Consider the following 24,129-nt stretch of genomic DNA (forward strand, 5'->3'; position numbering starts at 1 on the left):
TCCTTTCAAGGTCTTCAGTCTGCTTATTAGATAAGCTTGAATGCTATATTACGTCTGCATATTGGACCATTGATCTTACATAACTGATGTAGGCAGCCAGAAGTTCCTCATGATCAAAACCAAATCGTTTCAAGGATCTCAGCATGAAGAGACGTTTGCTAGCTTGTTTAGTCATACATGGTTGACATTGGCTTCCTACTTGAAATCTTTTTGGAATCAGAGGCGGATAGTGAAGTTTATCAGAACCAATATACAATTTGTTATGAAAAGGGGCAGATTTACTGAAACATAATTCAAGTACCTGGCATTTGGTTGGGTTCAGTTTCAGGTGATTACGAGTAGCCCACAATGAAAATTCATCTAAGTCATATTGTAATGCACTCATATCATCAATATTCCCATTTTCAGCAAAGGTAAGGTCGTCAACATACTTCCAATATTCAGAGCGGGCACCACAAGCAGCATCATTTTTTATAATTTGAAAACCGACTGGTCCCAGTTTAGTGCCTTGTGGAACACCGCCGTTCAGTGTAACAAAATCCGAAGTACTGTTGTTGAACCTTACACATTGCTGACAGTTACATAGAAAGTTACAAATCCAGGGGACAATACTTCAACTCACTCCAATGTCAATGATCTTGTTAATAAGCAGGGTATAAAACCGCAACATAAAATTTTTACAAGGGGCAGCAGCTCAACAGCGCCCTCTCCTGGGCTGAAGTTTTGACTGAATGTCCCTTATATGAAACACTTCAATTAGCGACGGATTCTTACACATTAAAAATTTCTTCCTTTTGAGCGATTTCCAAATATCAGTTTTGTGAAATCCTTCTGGAGACCCATACACCTTTAGAAATTCCTTGTGGCGGCCTATTTAACCTTGTGGAGACCCAGGAGAACGGTCTCCACAAGGCACCATATTCTGAAACATGTGAACAAAGCCATGTCTCCACAAGGATACAGATTTCGGAATACATGTACATGTACCGTAGGTGCTCATGAACAAGTGTAAACATGACGTCACAGGTACTGTCCTTGTGTGTAAAGCCAAGCATGGTGCATTGAACAGCAATTAAACAAGCGCAGCCTACCTATGGTATGTTTTCACACTCCGCGTGTCACTTGACTGATACATACATGTATCCAAGCTGTCTGTAAATGCTCTGCAGACTCCCCCCCGTGATGAGGGCACAGAGTGTGGCAAGGAGCTTTAAAGGTTGGTCCAAGGGAATGGCTACTTTACAGAAGCTACGTGTACGGTATCTAATACCACTTTGCAAATTTTACAAATGTGCAGGGATCTGGTCAGTAGTAACACGCAAGTCAGATGACTTTTTAGCTGGTAACCTGTCCATTTTTGTGAACAATCATATCTGTGCACAGCAATGTTCTGTGTTACATACCGGTATGCTGGCTCATGTACATGTACATGTAAGGTTTCAAAGATTTATAAAAGCAAATGTTATAACACATAACCCAGAAGGAAAAATTTGGAAATTGTTAACCGCTGTCAAATCAGTATTTAATTTCTTAGAATCCTTTCAACATGGCTTTCTCCCATCCAGTGCCTCAGTAAGTGATTTGCATAGCATTCTATGCCTGTCTTGGCTTGGAAATAAAACAAGACTTTTGGGTGGCCTTAAAAATTTGATTTAGGGGCTTATTTAAACCAGGATATCCGGCTAGTCCAGGCTAATGTGCTTACGGCCTGTATGTTGCGCCATAACTTCAATTAGATTGCACAGCTCTGCCCCCATCATGACAGCCCAATGCGTAGAGACTTGATAAAGGAGCAATATGAGAAGTGTCCAGAATGGAAGACATTGGTTAATGGCATTGACAGATGGGACATGGGGTGAAGAACTGGGGAAAGCGAAGAAGGATGTGCCTGATGATGGCTTAATGTTCTTGCTGTCGGCTTCAGTGAAGGTACCCATCTCGAGTACACATTCATTATTGGAGAATTCTAAACCGCGAAAACCTGTCCGTCTAGGGATTATTTCAGAGGCTTATGAGTTGAGAAGCTGTACTCACTTCTTATGGAACCACTTCGTTATCTTTTTTTTGCGGAAGGGCTTTGTGGTACCTGTATCTTCCAAATAGTGCTTTCTTGATGAATGAATCTAGAGCAGAATTTCCCCCAAATGCCCCCTGATACTTTGGAAGTACAGACCATGTATTAGTGAAAAAATTTTTTTTAAAGTAAATAAAACAAAATCAGGTTCCTTAAATTGGCAGCCTAGTGACAAATCTTGGTACATGTACAGGACCATTGTCCACTCTGAAAGCTTCTAGACCTGTATAAAAAAGCAGAAGCATTGTAGTGCTCTGCAAATGTTTGGGGAAAAGTCAGATAATTTTGTACAAGTGTTGCAGGATATCCAGCTGTCTTGATCAGCCAGCGCTGGCAGCTTCCCCACACAGTATATAATATACAGATCCACTGAGATGCAGGTTCAACCTGGGGCTTAACTGTCAGACTTTTTAACCAGAAAACCTGGATGCTTGCATGGGAACACTATAAATCAGGCACTCGTCCAAAGCACAGCGCTGGAAAGATAATATGGACATTGCTTCGTAATGGTTGTTTGCAGGTTACAAAATGTCCATGTGCCTGTAGATGACACTCTCGGCGTCCGTCATCAAAGCGTGAAGATGAGACTCAGGGGGGGGGCGAGGAGAGGGAGGGGGAAGCACTCCCCTACCTGTGGGTGACTCATGCAGGGACATGTCCACAAGCACCACCGGTAGCTCATTCTAGCAACACAATGCCTCATTTGGTCTTATACAGTTTCGTTCTCACTTTAATATTGAGGGTGCCAGTTATATTAGCTCGGCCAGTGCACTGATGATGGAGTGCGAAGCAATGCCATGTGGTGACTGTGCATACAGATGTTGGGGGGGGGACTTCTGGGGTTGTAAGGGGCAGAGTTAGAAGAGGTTAGATCGACAGCTTTGTGCTGCTGAATGACATTTTTATGCACTGTGGTTTAATGACAGGTCATTTTTTTCCATTTTCTTGGAAGTACCGTGTAATGTAAGCGAACTTTGCACCCACAGTTTATGCATGTGTGAGTCAACACATGGTCCTAACTCTGTGTCACATTTGGCAAGTAATGAATAAGGAAATACTTAGCGATGTCCATCTATCCACACTCTGAGTGTTCATGTCAGTCTCTGATGTTGCTTTGGAGGAGTCTATGCATTCACTGCAGTGCACACAATGTAGTGATTGAAGACAGTTTCTGCTCTTTATTTTATCTTAATTTTTTTAATTGGGTACTAAAAAGATTCTAAATGTTCTTCAGATTTGTAGAACCTGATTGCAGTTGACTGCCCCATTAATGTTAAGAACTTTGAATCGAATTCATGTGAACTCCCTTGTCATTTTTTTGCTGACGTCTTTTCAGAACTTTCCCAAATTCCTCGATTTGTAGTAATTAGTACAAGGAGGATTGTGTATCCGTGGAAAGAAATGTTTGTAATACATGTACTGTGTTCAACCTTCCTCAGCCCTGCATAATCCAATTAACCTTGTAGATTTTAATGGAACTTGTAAGATTAATTTAACATTCATCGCAGCTGTCAGAATTCCTTTTAATCAGACATGCCAAGCAGCATATACAGTATATACAATGTATGTACAACTGCATACCTCGTATAAAATGACTGAACAGTACAACTTTTGCAAGTCAAGAAACGTGCATAACACTCCAAGTTTTCCAGAGTTCATCAGTATGCTTAGTCTGTCCAAGGAAATTAATTAGGTAACTGCGTGTGCTTAAAACGAACTGTGGAAAAAATCTCCTCCAATTTACCCTAGAGTGACACAGTAGCTGGGTTCATGTACGCTCAACACGGCAACCCACATCCATCAATTGTTTCTAAAAAGTGCAAGTCATTTAATAACATCGGTGATCCATTCCATAACGGCACATCATTCTTACTCTGGTTTCATGGCTTCCATATTGTCTTTATCGTCCAGGATAATTGCAACGTCGTGTCCATTCCTTTTTTTTCTCTCTCTCCACCTGAGCCAGAAAGTGCAAGGACTTATCGAATGCTTCCAGGTTTGGAGTACAAAGTGCAGCCTCCCTCAGACATGCATTGAACGTGCAATTTTTTTTCCTGCCAGCCTACCGGGACAGAATGCCAAGAAATTGCCTGAAATTCGAAGAAGGTTTTGCCCTGTGCGGGTCAATGAATTTATATCCCCCCCTCCCCCACACGTGAATATTTGGTGCACGTGCCTCGACAGAGATGGTTCAGTCCTTCAGACTGAATTAGAATTGAATTTGGAGAGCAAGATTACACAGGGAAGAGCTTGTCCAACATCAGGTTCACATTCTGTCAAGAATGGGGGGGGGGAGAAATTGACAAGATTACATGTACTTGTAATTGTAGAACACCGGTGCATGCTGTGTTTGCTTACTGCTTAAGTCCATGCCCGTTGGTAAAGAGACTTGGACATTTTGAAAACAACCCGTGAAAAATAGTGGTTTTAGTTTAGTGTACGCTCTGGAATTTGTATCACAATGCTTCTTTGTGCTGAAAAATGGTGCCTTCTGAGAACCAAGACAATACAGTAGGTTGACAAGGTTTCCACAGGGAAATTCTACAGACGCAAAGGTCTCCACAAGAATTTCAGGAAATTGGTTTTGGGAAATAATTCAGAAAGGGAGGAAATTGTAATGTGTAATTATAGCACATGGAAGTATTTTATATAAGGAACATTTGGTTGAAATTTCAATCCAGGAAAGTACACTGTACATGCACATGTAGCTCTTGTTCATATGGGAGCCTTTTGAAAACAGCATTTCACACCCGAGTGAACAAAGCACAAGTTTAAGTACATGATTACGAATGGAGTTGGTATAGCTTGGCAATGACAAACCAGAAAAGTTGGTGTTTTGGGGCTTTTTGAAATTGTGCATCATCTGCATGTATGGTACAGCGGAGATCATTACTGCTGGGTGGGTAACAATGTCTTTTGTGAGGAAAGTTAAGGCTGCGTTGTGGGGACCAACATTTGTCCCTGTCATGCCTTTGGTCCCCACGTCTACCGCAAATGTTTCAATATGAGTTTGATTTCCCCACAACTGTGGAATAAGTGTTATCTTTCCTTTGCCTGCGTGTATGGATTCTTGATTGTTCACATACACTAATTACATGTACGTGTACACACTGAGCATGGATGTGCACAATTTTGACAGTTCAGTAATTACATGTACATCTGCTGGTGCTGGTACTTGACGGGGCCAGTCCACTTCTCAGCATTACACTTTACAAAATGTATCCACACCGTTAGGTCGAGTTCATTCCCATACTTTTTCATTCTCTTTAATAACAGCGCAGTGCTGCAGTTCCTTTTTTTCCTCACAGTGTTAGCATTTTGTGTATAACTGCATGTAAAATTGTACAGTGACTCCCAACGTATCACTGGCTTCGCTTTAATGATGAAATTATCCAAGCGCCACCTGATTCTATTCCCCGCTGATTGAATTCTTGGTCTGTAGAAACAACTATTGAAATTGGACTGAACATTCATGCTTTTTGATATGGTCCATTGTGCTCCTTTGGCCCCCCCCCCAGATCTTGTGATTTGAATTCAACGACTGACTGCTCAAATGCCACAAAGAGTGTAGAAGGGTGACGGCGGTTGGCGACAGCAAAATTGCAATCTATGCATCATGGAGCGACAAGCTTTTAACCTTTGAATGATCCTTTTCAAAAGACAGTCCCCTTTCTTTTCTTTTTTATTTTCCCAAGCATTTTTGAGATGTCTGGCGGGCTGTACATGTACGTGCCGACAAACATTCTTTCAGCCGCTCCAAAATTTCAGGTTGCCATGGTGCAGCTTGCAAAATTCATGTCTGTATGAAATAGTAAAAATATTCCTTGGCATGCCCAGAGACTCTGAAACCACACTTGTGTCCTGGTGCTGCGTGATACTGTCAACACTTGGCCGCCTGGTTTCATCATCAGTCCTGGAACTAGGTGCGCTGTTTATTTAACCATACCTGAACCACTATAAACACATGTCTCATTAGATGTGTGGGGACCCCCCCCATGGCTACAAAAATATCAATTTGGTCCCGGGGAAATTAAACCGGCAAACATCTTGCCACACTACTATTGGTACTAGCCTGGACCACGCTTGGGGAGTTTGTAGATTTTTTTGGGTGATGAGTAGTTCTTGCATGCAGGAGGTACAGATGTAGTGTAGTAAGAGTTTGTAGCAAGTCAAGTTCACATTCAGGAATACTTGAAGTTACTCTCTTAGCACCAGCTTACTACGACAAGCAATAACAACGTTGACAAATGGCAATATGCCATGCATACATGTACGGTACAACATCGGATGAGATGGAAACCGTTTCTGTACGCAAATCGTAAACTGACTTTTCACAATTGCACCCAAAGGAAACTGGAAGGCATGACAGGGAACGACTCAACCATATGAGCCAGTCTGCCAGTCTCAGCACAATATCTTTGAAAAAAAAGACTTGCTTTTGTTTCTAAACACAGCAGTTTCTTTGATATAGAAAAACCGCTATGTTCAATGTGGTTAACTGCAGATTTTGCTAGTGTGTTCTGTCTGTGTTATAAATGGGCACTTGTGGGGAACGGTTTAGGAGGGCAAGTTAACCACATGTATAAAAGTCTTTCCACATTATTGACTCACTGTCCAGTGTGCGTTTACCCAGCCGGGATTGAACTCTGCTTGGTTAGCAGGACTCCAACTGGAATATTTGAGAACAAAAAACCTTCCAAGTTTTAATTAATAAAGTACATTTTTTGCAACGTACCAATTTTTTTTTTAATGCAGCGCATTGTGTGTAGATGTAGACACATGCAAATATCTCCTTTGTAGACATAGCATACTGTACATGCACCAACATTTCCAAGGTAATCAAATCGCAAAGTTGGCTAGGTTTGCCTGAGCCCTGGTTCCAGACAGTCTCCGAGACGAACACAGCCAGTAAACAGTTTCTGCCCTTTTTTGTGAGATTTGTATAAGTTTGTTCTTCCTAAGGATTTTCTGTACATCCCGCACAAACCCTGGAATTGTGTGCCTCCTTTGACTAGGCCCTACTGTACAATGCGTCTGTGTGCATGAGCCGTGTTTTTATTCCTCCTGGTATGGCGTCTCAAGTCCAGACAAAAGTTGACAGTTTAAACTGTTATTTTTTTCGTTTTCAGACAGATTTCAACAAATACTCTACGCTGTCTCCACCACCTCACATATTTTGCTCTTGTCGCACAGTGTGTGAGGTCTGTGCTGAATGTTTTCCCATAAACAGTCCCCTGCCAATCAAGAACCACTCTATGAGTGGATGTGCACGATAGAAGGCAACAGTACAAAGTGAAGAAAATCTTGAAAAGAAGCCAAATCTTAGGAATTGAAAACACATGCATGGCAGAGTGAGGTCTCCCTCCTCGCCATCCATTTTTTTTCCCAGCCTGCGTAATTTTGTGCAACCATAGATATTTATTGATCGCGCTTGTAAATGGACTACCCCTACCATTTCTCGTATTACCTTTAATAGCCGACAGCTGAAGACCCCGTGTTGGTTATTGCTGGACACACAACAAAGAGAAAAAAAGGAAAAGGGTCCGCCGCAGTCTTTTTCGATGAAATTTGAGTAAATGTTTGAGTTCGCATTTGGATGCTATTGACAGTGTGTTCTCCAGCCTCGCGGTCGTTCAGCCCGTCGCTGTCTGTGATGCTTTATCGTCTGACGCCTGTCATAATAGGTGAGGGCATCAAAGGCAAATGCAGAATGAAGTTCAACTGGACGTTATAACCCCACATCCTTGAGATTTCTTTGACTTCACTGAACCATCTTTTTTTATTACCTTTTTGTACACAGTCGAGTTCAATTTTTTCTCCCGTTTTTCAATGACTTGTTTGGGAGTGATGAATTTGAGCCTTCTTCAAGGTATCTGATGCAAAGTCCAACTTAGCAAACATATCGTACTCCAAGTGACTTCGTTTGTCAGGCTCATTTCTTGCTCATCTCATTTTTCAGTTCTTTGTATGGTGCTCGTACTTGTCGGCAAGGACACTCATTGTAAATTCACTTTTTATATGGCGCAGATACATGAAAATGCCTTTCATCATTTTGATATGGTTTACATGACACTGCCTTATTATTTCATTTATTATAACAACTATGAAGTCAAGTTTGAAGAAAAGGAAAAACAACATTTTTGGGGATGAACATTTGTGAGTGAAAATACATGCAAGTTAAATTTGCCATTAAATGCATGCATTTTGTGTTTTGAAAGTTGTACATGTTTATTCAGCGTTTCTTTGTTCAAGTTTTGGCATGGACATGGACATATGCTGGGTACCAGTACATGAAGATCCGTTGCAGCCCATGTACACGTAATCAGGGCACTGAAAATTTCTTTCAAGGAAAGGCACCTTATGAGCAGGTATCACAATTATTCAGGCAATTGAAGTTTGAATTGGGTTAATCAAACACTGCTTGTCCGAGGCCAAAAATAAAGCATTTCCCCCCCCACCCACCAGATGGCAGGCTGGACATACAGAATCGACTTGTCAGGTGAGATGGTGGCTTTTCATATTGACATATCTGTAACAAGGCCCATGCCTGATTGGGCAGCTTAAAGGGCCAGGATTGTCAAGAAAATTTGAGCTGATCCATGCTGTGCAAAGTGGATATGGGGCAGCGTGGACATCCGGGAGTTTCACAAAATTGCGGGTAGTAACCCGTGAAAACAGCAACTATGGCAATAGACCCTATTCACGTGGAGGCCATTTTTGATCTTTTTCCCCAAATCTGTTTTACATATTGCAAACTCTCAATTAGAATGGCACCAGACTGTTTTATACTTCCGTGTGTTCCAAGCCTCCCTTTCAATCATTTCAGAATCTGGCAATGTACAATTCTATGTGTTCAGTCATGAATTTAAAATTATTCATTAGAGTAGACAGGTGCAAATGTGTCATGCAATTCGTTTTATTGCTCCATTTGTACTCTCAACATTCAATAATGAAGAGTTAACCTCGCTTTCAAATTCAATATGGCCAGCCCCGTGATTAAAGTCTATGTACGCTTGGCATGCAGCATCCAATGGTTTCAACTGAAACTACTGGTATGACTCTTACAACATCCGGAAATTTTTTTTTTACCCTTTACAGATTTTAGCATGAATTTTTTTTTGAGCTGCTTTTGCTTTGTGCTCCAGAGCAAGTGGAGTGGCCCCACTGAGTACCGTATTTCTTAAATTAATTAGAGTTCGCCTGCACATTTCATGTGACATGCACACATACTGTACATGTACATGTACCCATGTGCAGGCAGTTCAGTGACCTGTCAGGAGGCAGTTGATGGGCAAAAGCAATAAAGCAACTCAACTCGGAAATATCAATAATATTTGACAGTGAATACAGGCTGTTTGAGAGAAGATTAAAATGACTGTTACCATCAGCCAAAAAGCTGTCAAGGGGTATCTGTGTTGCAGGTGTTGGAAAATGCCAATTGCAAAGGTGAGACCCAACACAAGGATCTTCACATGCATAAAGAGATTGGTATTAGTACATGTTGACTGTGATCAGTATAAAAACCAATACAGTACTTTCTACATGTACATGTATGTGCTTACTCCTGTTGGTCAACTAGATGTATGTACATGTAGATTGCAAGAACACAGTGTGATGTTTGATCACTCTTAGTCCATTTCCCTACCTTTTGTTTCATTTGCAGCTTTGGTAACTTGTCAAAGGAAAACCTCAAGAGCCGACCTGCCAACATGCCCTGCTCCTTCATGAGGTCAGGCGTTACCACACAATAGATTAAAAATTTTAGATGAATTGAAGGCTGATTGAAACACCTTTTAATCAATTGTGTGGTAATGCCTGACCTCAGGAAGGAGTACCAAGGTTGGCCGGTCTGCAAGAGGTTGGAGGGGCCAAAGGAGGATTGCTCAGTGCATGAATCCATTCTAACTTCCCACCAATCGCCTCTCTGTGTGAACAGCGTGTTCGGTTGAAAGTTCATGAAGATAATTGCAGAATCCCTCACGTCCACTCAGTGATCTTTGTTTAAATTCAACAGATCAGGTGTACCGGTTCCCCTTTGTGTTTCATCCACTTTATGTTGTCACACTGGGAATTCCTGTGTTTCCAACGCAATCCACCTATGAATAGCTAATCATTTTTCCACGCTGCTGCACTTTTTAATGGAGGTCTATCCCTCTTTTAACTTTTTGTTTGAATGGGGTTTGTTTGTGTGTGTGTGTGAAGAAAAAAAAAGGACAACTAGACAAGCGGAATTAAAAACAAAAACAGCGGGCGTTTAGGGTAAGAAATTATTTTCGACAGCAGTCCTGTCTCTTTAAGATAGTGCCAGCCACTGCAGAATACCAGTCAGGTGATTGATGCCTTTTCAGATGCTGAACGGGATTAATTGTGTGCAACATCCAAGACCTGCACCAGTGCCAGGCATCAATGTCATGCTGCTGCATGTGAGCCATACATGTGTGAACCACACGTGAACCAAACACATGTGGACCATACATACCGGTATGATGTGAAAAGGGAGAAAAAAGTAAACAATCAAAGTCTTTGTTCCTCAAGTTGTGGATTTTTTTCAGATGCAATTCGCTCAAAACTAACGACTGGTTGGAACTAAAGGTTATTTGCAGGTTCTTTTCTCTATGAATTACCACATTCTCTGTAAGAAATGCACTGTATGATTTTTTCACAGTACCCAATTGAATTGAATGTACATTGTACTGTGTGATCATTTATTCTTTTATCTTGGGTCTATATACATGTAGGTTAGCTATTAAAGAAACAAATGTGCATAGGATTCAAATTTTTTCCCTGCATACAACACACACTGAGTATTAGATATCTTTCAGAAATTCTTCAGAAAAAGCCCCCAGCAGAGTGAGCAATGATCTTTACAAAGAAATAAACGGTTTTAGGAAGTTGGGTTCTCAAATCACCGAGTGGTAGGGCCCTGGCAATGCAGAAGCACACTTGGCACAAACACCTACCTGCAGCCGGTGCCAGTCATTTATAAATGTCAGATGAACTGATCCCTCAGTTCATTCAACTCACTGTGAAAGATGAGAGACATTGTTGGCCTTCTCTATAACTTTTGGTTTGATTTTTCATCCCTGATCTCAAGATCGGCTGAAAGCACCTGAGGTCATTTGCCATGCCGACATGCCGAGCGAACGAATATGACATTGTTAAGCCACAAGCGATCTTTGCATCACCATGCAGACTGAACATGCATGCGGTACACATGCCCTCCATCAAAGGGAAATTTTTTTAGACCAAGGGCAGACCCCCTACCCCTTTCCTTCCAATTTTTATCAAGCCCCACAGTACCGGTCCCTCCGCAGGAGTCTTCCTGGTCATCTGGGGGCTGAACCAAGACACATCGCTTGCCTGCGAAACACCTGTCTGGCCGAAAACACCAGCCGGCTCGGGCTGGCCGCAAACCCACATCGGTTGACTGTTGCTAACTAAAGAAGTTGACTTGCTCCAAACTTTTGCGAGGGGATTGGCCGGTGAATGGGACAAATTTGCAGTACAATTTTGGATATACACACCAGGGGCTTTCAAGCATTCCTGCCGCACTGCTGACGGGGAGAAAGAGATTGATTTGATTTGATGAAACCCCCTGCCACGTGTTGTAGCCTCACAGCGCGTATCATGGCGCAGGCTGTGAATGCAATGTTTCAGTTGCTAGGGTTTAGGGAACAACACGCACACACGAGGACGCACGTCAGGGCGAGAGAATAATTTGAGTAAGTGCCGTCTTGATTGCATTCCCAGCCTCAGCCGCCCTTTTATCAGCTGGGGTGCAAGATGGAAAGAAGGAGATGAACTTTTTTGCGGAGCTAGATAATGTGATGATCTCGCGCATTCATCAAATTATACACATGAGCTGTTATCTTAATGAAAGAGCCACACACAGAATTCTACACGGAGTTGTTGGCAAGCAAAGGTTTTGATAAGGTTGTATTCGATTTTTTTGGATAAAAATTGGCAAAAAGTATTTCTGTAGTACACTGATGTTGTAAAACTCATTTCTTTCGACTGGGCTCAGCAATATCTGTATGTTTATAAACGAGGGCCAATGTTTGTCTTCCTGTGCTTTCTAAAGGCTCTGACGATCAAATGTGTTTCTTCAAAACAGCAAGCTACATGCATAAATTTATGATTGAGTTGTCCCATCTGTATAATTGTCAGGCTTTTCATCTTGGAATCAGCTCATCACGGTCGGAAAATCAGTGCAGCTGCTGCAAAGTCGGCTTCTCACAAATGTGGAGTCAGAATTGTTGATGTGAGTTTGGAATACTTGGTTGGCTCTACCATGTGATTTTTCTGTTCGGTTCTAGCATCGTCACTCAACTCTATAGGGTCTGCTCTTCTGCCATTACAGTTGCGTTTTTCCAACAAGTGGCTGCCAAAACTATGGTTTGCAATCGGTACAGAAGTAAAAGAGTAATTCACGGAGTGTTAAAAATCCCACACAGCTAGCAGAACACCAAAATGTAATACAACTACTGAATAGTAAAAGAAAACTCAATCCTATGTACAATCAGTGAGATAAAATTCTATTTTGAACGAATTTGGAGGTGAAATTGAGAACCAACCAAAACGTCGTATTGCTCAGCAATAAAGCTTTGGCCGCTCATACAAGTTTTAGGAAAAATGAGAATTGTCTAAATTCAGTTTGATGGACATACACGTATCTTATACAATAAGAACTTGTACATGGTTGATTCACTAGAAAGCAACTCACTGCTACAGAGTACATGTACATGCAGTTTTTCTTTTTAAAATGTTCTTTTATGCATACCTCCCATCCTGTTAAGGGTCACATTTGAGGTCAAAAAACAAATTTAACATTTGAATGTCAACAATACAGAACACTTCTGGTAGGAACCATGCAACATCATTTTCAGAAATAAATGTAGGCTAGCTTGGCAGACTGTCAGTTGAACTAGGCATTGAGCCTGTTGAACTGCATCGTACAGTGTACACTGGAATGCATTTGTTGGTGGAATGTTTCCATCCAGAAGATTTTGTTGTTTGGTTTTATCCACCACCAACTGTACTGTGAAATTCAACCAGCGCTGTGCTTTCAGTGCTGTCCAAGGGCTTGGGGGGGGAGGGAAGAATCGTAGCCTTGCTGGGAGAATGAGTGTCGGAACCCGTGACCTCCCAGAGCTTGCTAGCATTGACATCTGAACTACTGGCACTTGACTACCGAGCTTGCCAGGGTCAAGTGCCTAGCTTGATAACTAACTGGCAGAATATGCTGTCTGTAACAGACAAATTTTCTCCTAAATACGTTTGAATTGTACTCATGTACACGTACATGCACCTGAGCTGCGCTGTGTTCAATACATTGTCAGGGTACATTCATGTAAGTATGCTTTCTCCACATGTCACCTAGGGGCTGCGATTTATTCTTATCGGCTAATTGCAATCAACAGCCAATCATGCCTGGGCTAATTGTCGTCAATAGCTAATCTAATTGATTTTTTTCCCCCCCGGGACTTACAGTCTTACGCAACGTCGCGTCGCGCTAAGTGGTACGTTTAATTGTTTCTGTCGTCCGCTGGAACTACGGAGCTGTATTGAAGGGGCAGGTCTGGCATGATATAGTTAACTGTGGTTTTAGCCAGCACCCACAAGTTACGCTTTGAAGCTTTGAGCTCAAACTTTAACTTCTCTTTATTTGAATAAACAGAGCAAACCTGACGTTTGCTGAGCTGGTTGCTAAATGTGTGATGAGCCAGTACAGGGAGCTGCACTGTAAATTCAGGTTGCAATGTTGACTTCAATCAAGGTACATCTGTGAACATGTCAGTGTTATTCATTTATTTATTTTTTTTTTATTTATCTATTTTTGTGTACAGTACATGTACAGGCATTACATTTTGTCGCTTTGTAGAAAAAATCTGCAGTTCCACCTAACCGAACGTTCAAGCATGTTATATTTTATTGGCCGAGATCTTGACAAACCAAGAAACAGTGTGCTGTGTCCCCTCTTGTTATGCAAATGAGATGGCTTGTTATTTTGACAGGTGCTGAAGACTCTTTCGATCGAAGCATCCTTTTTTTTTTTTAAAGCTGAATCAACATCTTTGTGATTGATGCCACTGAGACAGTTAAATGCAGCCACCAAGTTGAATTTGTTAACCCACACTCCAAATGATTGAAGCCTATCGCAAAAGAGGTGATTGTCTTTTCTCTCTGTGAGCAATATTGTTAAAATCCATCATAGTCTACAACTCCCACCTTGCCAAAGCAAAAAGACTGAATGAAATCTGAATATGAAATGATGAAATGAAGCATGTGTATATTTACACTGCTTTACACAGCTCAAACCACCCATGCTCACTGAATGGTACCGATATAATTAAAAGGAAACTATCCAGAATATTGTTGGGCTACATATCATTAGGGGAACTGGTTTACCTACTCTGTAGCCTCAATTGGCCATCTCTGCAAGACCAAAATGCGGCTAAATTATGAATTTAAGCTGAGCACTCGTGCGTGTGCGAGCCCTGGTCCAAAATGGTGCCATGCACGTGTAAGCAAAGCCTTTCGGATGAAAATGCAATATCCCAAACGGCATGCAGGATATGTGTGTGTGTGTGTATCTCTGTGAGCGTGACATGTTTGATGAATATGACTCACGATCAAGGGAAGTGTTGGGACAGGGTCGGACAGGAAGAGAGTTACTCGGCGTGGCACGCTCATATATCTGATAAGTCGTTCTGTCTTTTTATACGCACGCATGGCTAGGGAATTTGGCAGGGACTTAGAACAGACAGGATTAACTTGCCCTGAGCTTGCCATTGGTCACGACAGCCTGAACAGGTGTGGCTTAACTTGTAATGATTGTCATGAATCAGAAAAGTATTGTTGTATTGGTGGTGAAGTATTTTTAAAGACCCAAGTCGACAAAGAGGAGAGCCAAGACGTGGCCGAAGGGGTTATCTTTTCTTTCTGTGAGATATGGTACATGTTTGCTCATCCTTTATTTGAAAACTATCCAAATTTAATCCTGTTTTCAGTTTTTACCCGTACCTGTATCAAACAAGCTATTTGGTTTTTGTCCTGAAAAGCTGACCCTCTCTCCAAAACAAAGCTTTGCCTCATGCACTGTTTTGGAGGTGAACCACTATGTCGGATTTTGAGTGGGTCGTATTGCTTTCTTGAAATCAGTGTCCATCCTAACTGATTCTCACCATTTACATGCACATACGTACATAAATCCTTACCATCCCAACTTGGCAGGACCTTACTAGAAGAGAAGAGAACACTGGTCCAAGTTTCCTGTTGATTTGTTAATTGGAGCGTTGCACTTAGAAACCCGAGGTGGCTCTGGTCGATTTATACGTACGTACATGTATATGCAAAAGCATTTGGAACAAGCACAAGCCATCATTTTAACATGCAGGGGTTGACGGCCCCACATGAAGAAAAAAAACACATGCTGCTGGAAACAGAGACAAGGATCCTGTTCATCCTGAAACATCTCTGGTTTCATTAAGGAGTGAAATCTGCAAGAAGATAAAGTACGGGGGGGGGGAAGTGGTACCAATAGTTCCCGAAACTGATCCATGATGCCGGAGTAATTTTTTTTTTCCTTTTTTTTTTTATAAGTTGATGTCGAAGCTGCGCTAAGTGCAGTAGTTTTAGCTTTGATATCCTGATTGGCAGTGTCCAGTTACAGTTCATTGCCTTCTCCATTTCAAAAAGCTTCATAGCGGTCATTCGAAACATTCTTGTGTGTGCCAGTGACCATTGACCCCAAAGCGCCCCCCATCGAGTGTATTGCTCTTACCAAAAAAAAAAATTAAAAGAAATCTTTGCCTGTTTCTTATCTCATGTTGAAAAAAATATTCCAAGTTATGCTCAGTTTGGAAAAGATTAAGGGTTGTTTCAGAATTAATTTTTTTATTTTGGGGGGCCGAGGTAAATTTGGGGGGCTTTTTACATGCCTTTGAGAGGATGGTAAGTGAAATGGTCCCCCAAATTGCTTTTATCTCATATTTCCACTCACAAAATTTGCCTTTTTTTTGGGCGGAGAGGATTACCCCGTTGGCCCCCCCCCCTGTGTCTGCCAGTGATTCATTGAAAATTCCCATATTTCTACACGTTCATGTATACATCCATCTTGACTTTTTGTTCTGTGTTTACATTACAATTTTGCAGTAAAACAACAATCCCTTTTCAAACCCCTATGTGCTATTATCTCCCCCCCCCCCTTCTCACAGTCTAGATTCCAATTGTAGTTAGGCAGAGACACCTGCTCGGCTGGCTGCCCGGGCCAGTTCAGGTTCTGTTGTGACAGTGCAGTACAGAGGGAAAATGAAATTTTCAGATATTGACCCGGGTGAACTTCGACGCAGAGCTGAAGCGGAGCTAATGAAGAGCCCCGATGCTAGCCTCAAATCACAACATCACACAACACCTGGATTATCTGTTCAGTGCTTCCCTCAACGGCTCAGCTGAGATGTTCGGTTATGTTTGTGTTTTTAGACGGGGAGGGAAATTCAAAAATTACAACCCTCTGTCAGAGTTATTTTCTCTCCTGACCCTAAATATCATTCCTGTGTGTTGGCTTATTCCAGCATTTATTTTAGACCCCACTAATTAGATCTCTAGGGCTGAGAGAGTGTTTGAGGACTGAGGCTATCAGGTTGGAAGGTTTGGAATGAGTCTTTTGACACCTCCGAAGTTATGCAGCCAGGCCAGGACAGCCACAGGTCAATTTAAAGGTTGATGGATCCCAGTCAAACAGGCAGGACAGGACTCATCATAAAACAATTTTTTGTGTGTCTCCATGGCCATTTACTGGACAATTTATTGGGATGTTTTGCCCCTTGGGCTCTGCCATGTGGGTTTTTTTGGAGATGGCCTAATGGGGCAGTTCAGTCAGTGACCCTTGACTCAGGTTGTGTTTACTACAAACTGGTTTTACCTTTTTGAAGGAGTGCTGAAGCACTACCCTTCCCTTTAGGAGATAAAAAAAAAATTCGCCAGAGGTTTTTCAAATATTACCTTTGCTCAAAAGAACTTGATTGAAAAAGTAATATACCGGTACCTGACTTAATACAATACATAGTGTGTACTTGTAGTTCTTACAAGACTCACAATTACATGGACATCAGTTCAAATCACTTGAAATAAGTTGGCTCCTTCAGACTTTTTTTTTGGTAAAAATGTCAAAGTGTGGCAAGTTATCAAAACACACTATATGACTTTCACAACCTTGCCATCAGCATTTGATAACAAATATGCATTATACATGTAGATCAGGCATTTTCACTGTCATGTTCATGTCATTTCCATTATTGTGCACATTCTGTTAAAATTAAATGTAGTTCCATGGCTTGATCTACCACCCATTAACTGGTATGCACATCCCTGTGCTTCCTTGATAGCTTTACGTACCTATATGTGAGTAGGCCACAGATGCATGTACATGTACAATCTGGACTCTCCATACACTGCCCATGCCCCCTTCTTTATTACAATACTGTAGCTATTATACATCGCCGATTTTTTAAAGTTACAGAAAAATGGATGCACACTGCACAATTAAGACCACAAGAGAGATGATATCTGAACCCGACACATATACATGTATATTGTACCAGTATTTCTTCCCCAGCTTAAGGTATAAAGATATTTTACATGTACCGATACATATACATGTACGATACTTGTACACTGTTACACCCCAAGTGAAGCACATGCATACGTTGGGGCCCCCCAAAAAAATTCAAGAGTTGTGACTAATCATTCGTGCATTGCCCCTGAAACATTCGTCATGTTGTAGGCTTAGTTATTAATACCTGGGTCACTGCATTGGCAATGTGCATTCCTTGGCATATCAGGCAGAATTACCGTAAAACCTGTAAAAGCATTTTGTTCCCCGACAAAACCCCGGCCACTTGGCCCGCAGATGGCCTCAGCGACCCTAAGAAGAAGTAGGTAGAATGACAGGGAATGCTAACGGGATTATTTCCATTTCAGATGGTCCAGAAGATTAGTCTTCTCTTTTCTTTTAAGTTTTAGAGCGTGGCGGTCAGGAGGCAAGATTTCACAAGTGGTTTCCTCGGCCAGAAAGGCTGGGCCGGTGATATTGGGAATGCATGCTTAAGGGGGGACGAAGCGTCAGGTTTTCTGCTGCTATCGCGACCCATAATGGCTTGGATTACATGTACATCACCTTGGCTTCCTTTTTTTTTTTTTTTGGTTTAAGTTTTATTTTTCAAGATTGCCGGAACCGTTATTGGCAGATTAAAAAATTGAGTCAAGATTCATCACCCGGACTCGAAATCGAAGAACTCGGGACATGAGAAGGAGACGGCGTTGCTTCATGATGACAGGCGTGCGGGGGAAAAAAACAAAAGATTAATCTGTGCGCATGGATGCATATTGTCGCAAAAAGACTGATTGGCTTTGATTACTTTTGCAGCTATACAGTACCGGTACATACACAGACATGCGCTTTCTGAATTCACAACGTTCGGGAATTGGTGCTAAGTTTGGCAGAGAGGAATTTTGCACACAAATCCTTGTTTGATTTGACGTTCACCGTCCTGTCTGCCAAGCATCAGCCAGGAGATAAAGTTGCAGCCAATAATATTCGGCCATATTTGGTTAAGACCACGGGAGAGGAAATGAACTGTAGATTTGTTGGGGTGGGAGGCAATAAAAGCATTGCATGAGCAACACGTTATTGAAACATTTATCTGGAATTACATTACTGAACATAATTTAGAGAAACTTCAAGTGAAGTAACAGAATTTTGGTTGGTATCATAAGCAAGCATTTGTAAGATACCGGTAAGCCCAGACATATTTTGCCATCAAGAAACAAGGAGCGGTTGATTCAGTCATGAAATGTAGCCTTTTTAAAATTTTTGCTGGGGGTTGCTGCCTTTTGTTGGAAGGCAGTCGTGTGTATCATGTACATGTACGATTCAGAAAGGTCCTAATTCACAGATAATTCTCCCCGTGTTATACAGCTGAATTCCTCAAATCCAAGTCAATTTATCACCAATTCTTGAGCCTGCGCATGCTGTCAGCAGAAAAACAGAAAAATTGCCATACCAGTACCCCAACTTTTAGAAGTTAATCATGGTCATTCATGAGCTTAAGTGGCACATGAGTGTTTGTCCTTCTGGCAGTCCATCCATCCCACATGAAACCATGACTTCTGTTGGAGTCCATAATAAACAATTTGCCTTCTTTTGTTGGGTGGGGAGTATTTTTTTCTCCGGCCCAGGTTATAAATTATCCACCTGTCATTATCCATCTATTTGATGTACGAGGCAGTGTTACTCGAGCCGCCCTCAGGGTGAGTGAAATAAGGAAACAGAAGGGCCCCCCCATTCCAGCTGGTCATAAATCACAATTTGCTTGATGGATGGGCTTGTAATGGCGCCCCCTGTCGGCCTCAACTAACCTGTGATCAGGCTTGCCACAAGGCAGTCATGTAAAACAGAATGTACATGTAAGGAAGAGGATTTGGAGAGGAGGTTAGGGAAGTTAGTTTCATTACTTGTCAAAAAAAAACACAGAATTGCCCATGATTATACCCCAATCTGGGTAAAAAAAAATCCTCTAAATGTAGCCTAATGCCTCATGGCCATAAAAGCTCACATAAAGATGTTCCCCAATTCTTTGAGTCCTCCACCCCCCTCCAAACAGATGTGTGCCCCCCCAAACAAAGTTGGTTCTGCACCCACCCTTTCCACTCTTCTGGAGAGTTACAAGCCATTCATATTAGCTGTTACAGTGGCATCCATTTCAGTACCTTGGCATTGTTATTCTCCTCTTGCTTGTGAACCAACTTGTTGACTCGCTCCTTGCCGTTCCTGTCAGTCTTTTGGGGGGGCATTATTACATCCTCCTGTTACTCATGCACTGACTTTACCACCTGACTTTTGATTTGATCTTTGTTGGATCTCTGATTGGTTGTTTAAAATTCTCAAAACAGAGACAAAAGAGCACAATTTATTTTGCAGATGTTTACTTTGACTTTAATTACGCATTCATGTATGAGTGGGCTGACAGCTGCTCAAGATCAGTCACAGAGGTTTGTGCACACCTGATTCGTTGTTCCCCAGCCATGGCGAAGGACAGGATCCCAGTCTAACTGCTAATTTCCACATGTCAATAAAGTGTCAGTTACACTGCCCAATTGCAGTTGTCGCTAGACATATTCATGTGCCAAAGGTTCTTGAGATCTGCTTTCCGAGCGTGAGCATGATCCAATTACACTTCTTCAGTAACGCCATCACAGGACTCGGCATCCAATTGGAATGGAAACGATTTGTGTGAAATGAAATTACTCTGGCTCTGTCTGTAATTGGGTTTTCATCAGAGCTAATTACTGCGATCAGTGGTTTTTAATTCTAGGCCACATGTGCATTGAATACTGACAGGCTAATTTGGGCAAATTAAAGTCTTAAATTTGGGGGACAGATGTGACCGTGTACTAATTGTTGTTTGTAGAAATAGACAATTAAAGAAACACCAACTTCTCTCGCCGGTGAAAGTATGTATGCAGGCGGTATGTTCAGTCGGGATGTATGTAATCTCCGTGTATAATTACAAGTCGCCTACTTGACTGCCAAGCATGGCTCGGAGTGTCGATGACCATTCGCCGATCTCTCACTACCTGCTCATCAACCCGTGTAATTGCAAAAAATCTAATGGCCCCCACGAGTCTCATTTTTGGTGGGTTTTTTTTTTTTTTTTTTTGGCTGTGTTGATTTATGGTGTGGAGAAATGCACCCGAAATCAAGGGAAAAAAGGTCAAAAGATGCCACAGCAATGGTTTCATTCAGCCAGTTGCCCTCGCACTACTTTCCAGGCAGAGGTTTAAATCAAATATGCTGCGAAATTGAACTGGAACATTTGCCCAAAAGGTGGAAGCGTTCCTTTAGAGCAGTCGGGCTGTTAACTGGTGAGAAGTTGAAAGAAATTAAATAGTTGTGGAGAGCTCAAGCATACAGAGGTTGAGTAAAGGATATTTTGGGTGGAGGGGGTTTAAGAGGTAGTTCCCCAAACTGCACTCACTTCTCTCTCCATTTCAAATACATGTAGGCCTTGCTGTTGAACAGGTCATTCAGTGACTTACAGGCAAGTGAAGTGTTTTGGGCAGGGTAGAGCAGAGTTTGGGATAGCTACTGTACATTAATTAGGGAAACAATTTGTTAGGAGAGGAGCTGTCAACAGGGGGGATGCCATTCTTGGGCAGGTAAATATTCCACTGTAGACACTTGCCAGCTTTAAAACCCTAACCCTCCTCAATCCTTCACCTGTTGGAGGACTGAGGAGTGTTAGGGTTAATCCAGAGATAGACAGGATTTGCTGTTCATAGAATTGCTTTGCCCTAGTCAACTGTAAGTTTAAAATGTTGCCAGTGTGTTGCTGTACATGTACATGTAAATAATTGTAGAATTAAGGAGCATGATACAGGTCAAATCATGTAAATGTTGAATTTGTAACATTTGGCCAGCTAGTGGCCAACAGTTGAATGAGATAAGAAGAGGCAAAGTGTTAGATGCACAAGTCGCTGTTAAAAGTACCGGGTACATGTAAAGTACATCAAGTTTTCAGTTGTGAAATTTCACAAGTATTCTATTTGATAACAGATTATTGAAATGTACAGGAATTTCCCTCAAGATATTACACATCCAATTAATGTGTTCCCGTTACATGTGACTGTTCTGGTGGAAAAATTTGCATAATTTCTAGGGCTTGCTTAAATGAACTTTTACAAATGCTCTTAATCTGCCTTGAATTGAAAACTGGGAATCCAGTTGCTAAAGGGTCATTCTGTGGCTGGATACCCACACACTCCCTTGATTTCCTCTGGTCAAACAAAAAGCCCTCAGCAGTTTAGTTTTCTTCTCTCTGATTCTTCCATCCAAAAAGAGAAATGGGCCAGGAGCGAATCTTCTTGGAATCTGGGACTCCTCAGAATTTGCATAATTGTAACTACCTGTTCGGAGGAGCGATTTGCACAACAAATTACAAATAAATCCCCAGTCCCCATGAAACCAGTGTCTTTACACAAGAGTCAATTGGTTTATCCAGATTACATGACAGGTAAATTTAAACTGTCCTGGATTCCAATCCAACAAAGCAAATATACTTATTAAGTTAGTTTTCTCCTGTGCAATTGTCCAAATGGTAGTCAAATAGCCACAGGATTCCGAATGCATGAAAAACAAATTTCAATTTTTTTTTTGGTTCCTTTCTCTCCTTACAGCTCAGTTTCTTTACATTCTTGTCGGCTGTCTGCGTGGTCCTCCACTTGGTTGCCACAGCGCTTTCAGGCCTGAGTGGTGCTGACCTGCAGACTTTGGTCCACTGCCGCGATGACATTCGACCTCTGACCTGCCACTGCTGCGAGCCGCACCAGTCCCGCTGTGCCCAGCCGGAGGACATGGTTGCCTTCGAGGGGGTGGGTGGGTGCAGGGTGATCACGGCCACCGTCAAGGAGCTGATGTATTCGGTCTGCGTCACCAACATTGTGGCCTGCGTGGTGTGCATCGCGGCCACCATCATTGGCTGTGCTTACATCGTGAAGAGACATGCCTCTAGAAGGGTGAGTCCAATCCCTAATGCACCTACCAGTTTATAGCGAATTCAGTATTCAGACAGGGCACGCTCAAAGTGAAGCATGTCGTTCATGCGGATCAGTCGAGAAGAACAGTAATCGAGCAGAAGATCAGCCCCAGCAGGACAGCCAAGTGCCAATTCGCATGCACACACTTGAACTGGCTTGGTTTCAGCCAGTGCATAATTCTTAAATGATCTTGTCTTTTTGAAATGCCGAACTGGCTCTTTTCTTTTTATCTTGACCTCACACACTACATAGAAAGGCAAACAATTACTCACTTACACTTTGCCTCAGGGTCGGATTGGAAAAGTGGCAATTCCCACATCATAGATGGGTCATCAAGGAGAACAATTTACTGGCAAATAAGCAAGTCTTAAATTGTTTCTCCTACAGGTAGGATTTTAGGTTTCAATATGTGACTGGGGTTTGCATTGCAAAAGAGAACTCCTTTGTTTTTTGGTTTGGGTTGATGCTTTTACTTCCTGGTCTTTAACTCACTGATGTCTCAGAGAATAGAGAAAAATCTATATGTAATTCAGACCTGCAATTTACTCAATAACTTCTACGTACATTGTAGCCGTGCATGTACATGTAGTTGCCTCAAGTCTTTGCAGATCTGAGCGTAAGACAATGGTACACTTGGAAACCCTTGGGAATGGCACAATCAAGAAACAACTACTCTGTATGCCCATAATGTAAAGCATGTAAGTAGGCAGTTACTAAGGGTTTTTACCAATAATTCACTTTGTCTTCATCTCAAGGTTTATCTCTGTCTCAGGCTTTGTCTCTGAGATTCAAATGGTCCAAGGGTTTAAAGTGTTTGAATTAAATAAGAATGCTTCTTCAGTATGTGTTCTGCTAGCAAGTTTTGACTTATTATGGAGTTAACAACTTGAAAATAAGGGTTTTACAAATCAGGCCAAACTCCCAGTATTGGAAAATTGCACCAGTACCGAACATTGTGCACATGACGGTATAAATCATTTCAGTGTCAATGTGGCACAGCGCCCTCTGTTGACAAAATGTAATCAGCCAAATGGGGGTATTTATTGTGTACTTGTGCCCGTAAAATGGCCACCCATCATGTGTATAGGATTTTGTTGATTGTTTGGTGATTTGGACTTGTGTTAACAAGGGGCAAGGCCCATGGTATTGAACAAATAATGGGCCATTTTTGAAAGGATTCAGACATTTTTGTCATAATCTGAACCTTTTCAGGTCTTCCAAAATCCACAAGTTGTCTGGAAAGACTTAGTAGGACTGAGGAAGGTAAAGCCCCATCCACTGCACACTTACATGCATCATCACTTTAGCGTGTTTGGAAGGTTAAGCACAGAGAATATACATGTACCTTTCGTTTCCTGCACAATGAAGGATTTTTGTCCAGTGCTCAGTTAAGTTTCTTGGAGAAACTGCCAAGGAATAAGCCTTTTGTGAGTTGAATTTAAATAAATTCTGGTACACTG

General features: G+C 41.8%; 1 protein-coding gene across 4 annotated transcripts in view; it reads left to right on the forward strand.

Annotated features, from left to right (window-relative positions):
- Positions 1-24,129, forward strand: part of LOC110989221 (uncharacterized) — an 85,794-nt gene that overhangs the window by 26,881 nt on the left and 34,784 nt on the right. For 3 of the 4 annotated variants that reach the window (XM_022253444.2, XM_022253446.2, XM_087139923.1), the window contains exon 3: positions 22,310-22,648. In XM_022253444.2, the coding sequence (XP_022109136.2) occupies positions 22,310-22,648 (339 nt within the window). Of the gene's footprint in view, positions 1-22,309; positions 22,649-22,773; positions 23,368-24,129 lie in introns of those variants that run through there. The other variant, XM_087139924.1, reaches the window with a different exon arrangement.

This window comes from Acanthaster planci, linkage group LG08 (genome assembly GCF_054643075.1).
Source record: "Acanthaster planci isolate LZ-2023a linkage group LG08, COTS_SCS, whole genome shotgun sequence".
NCBI classification, from domain to species: Eukaryota; Metazoa; Echinodermata; class Asteroidea; order Valvatida; family Acanthasteridae; genus Acanthaster; species Acanthaster planci.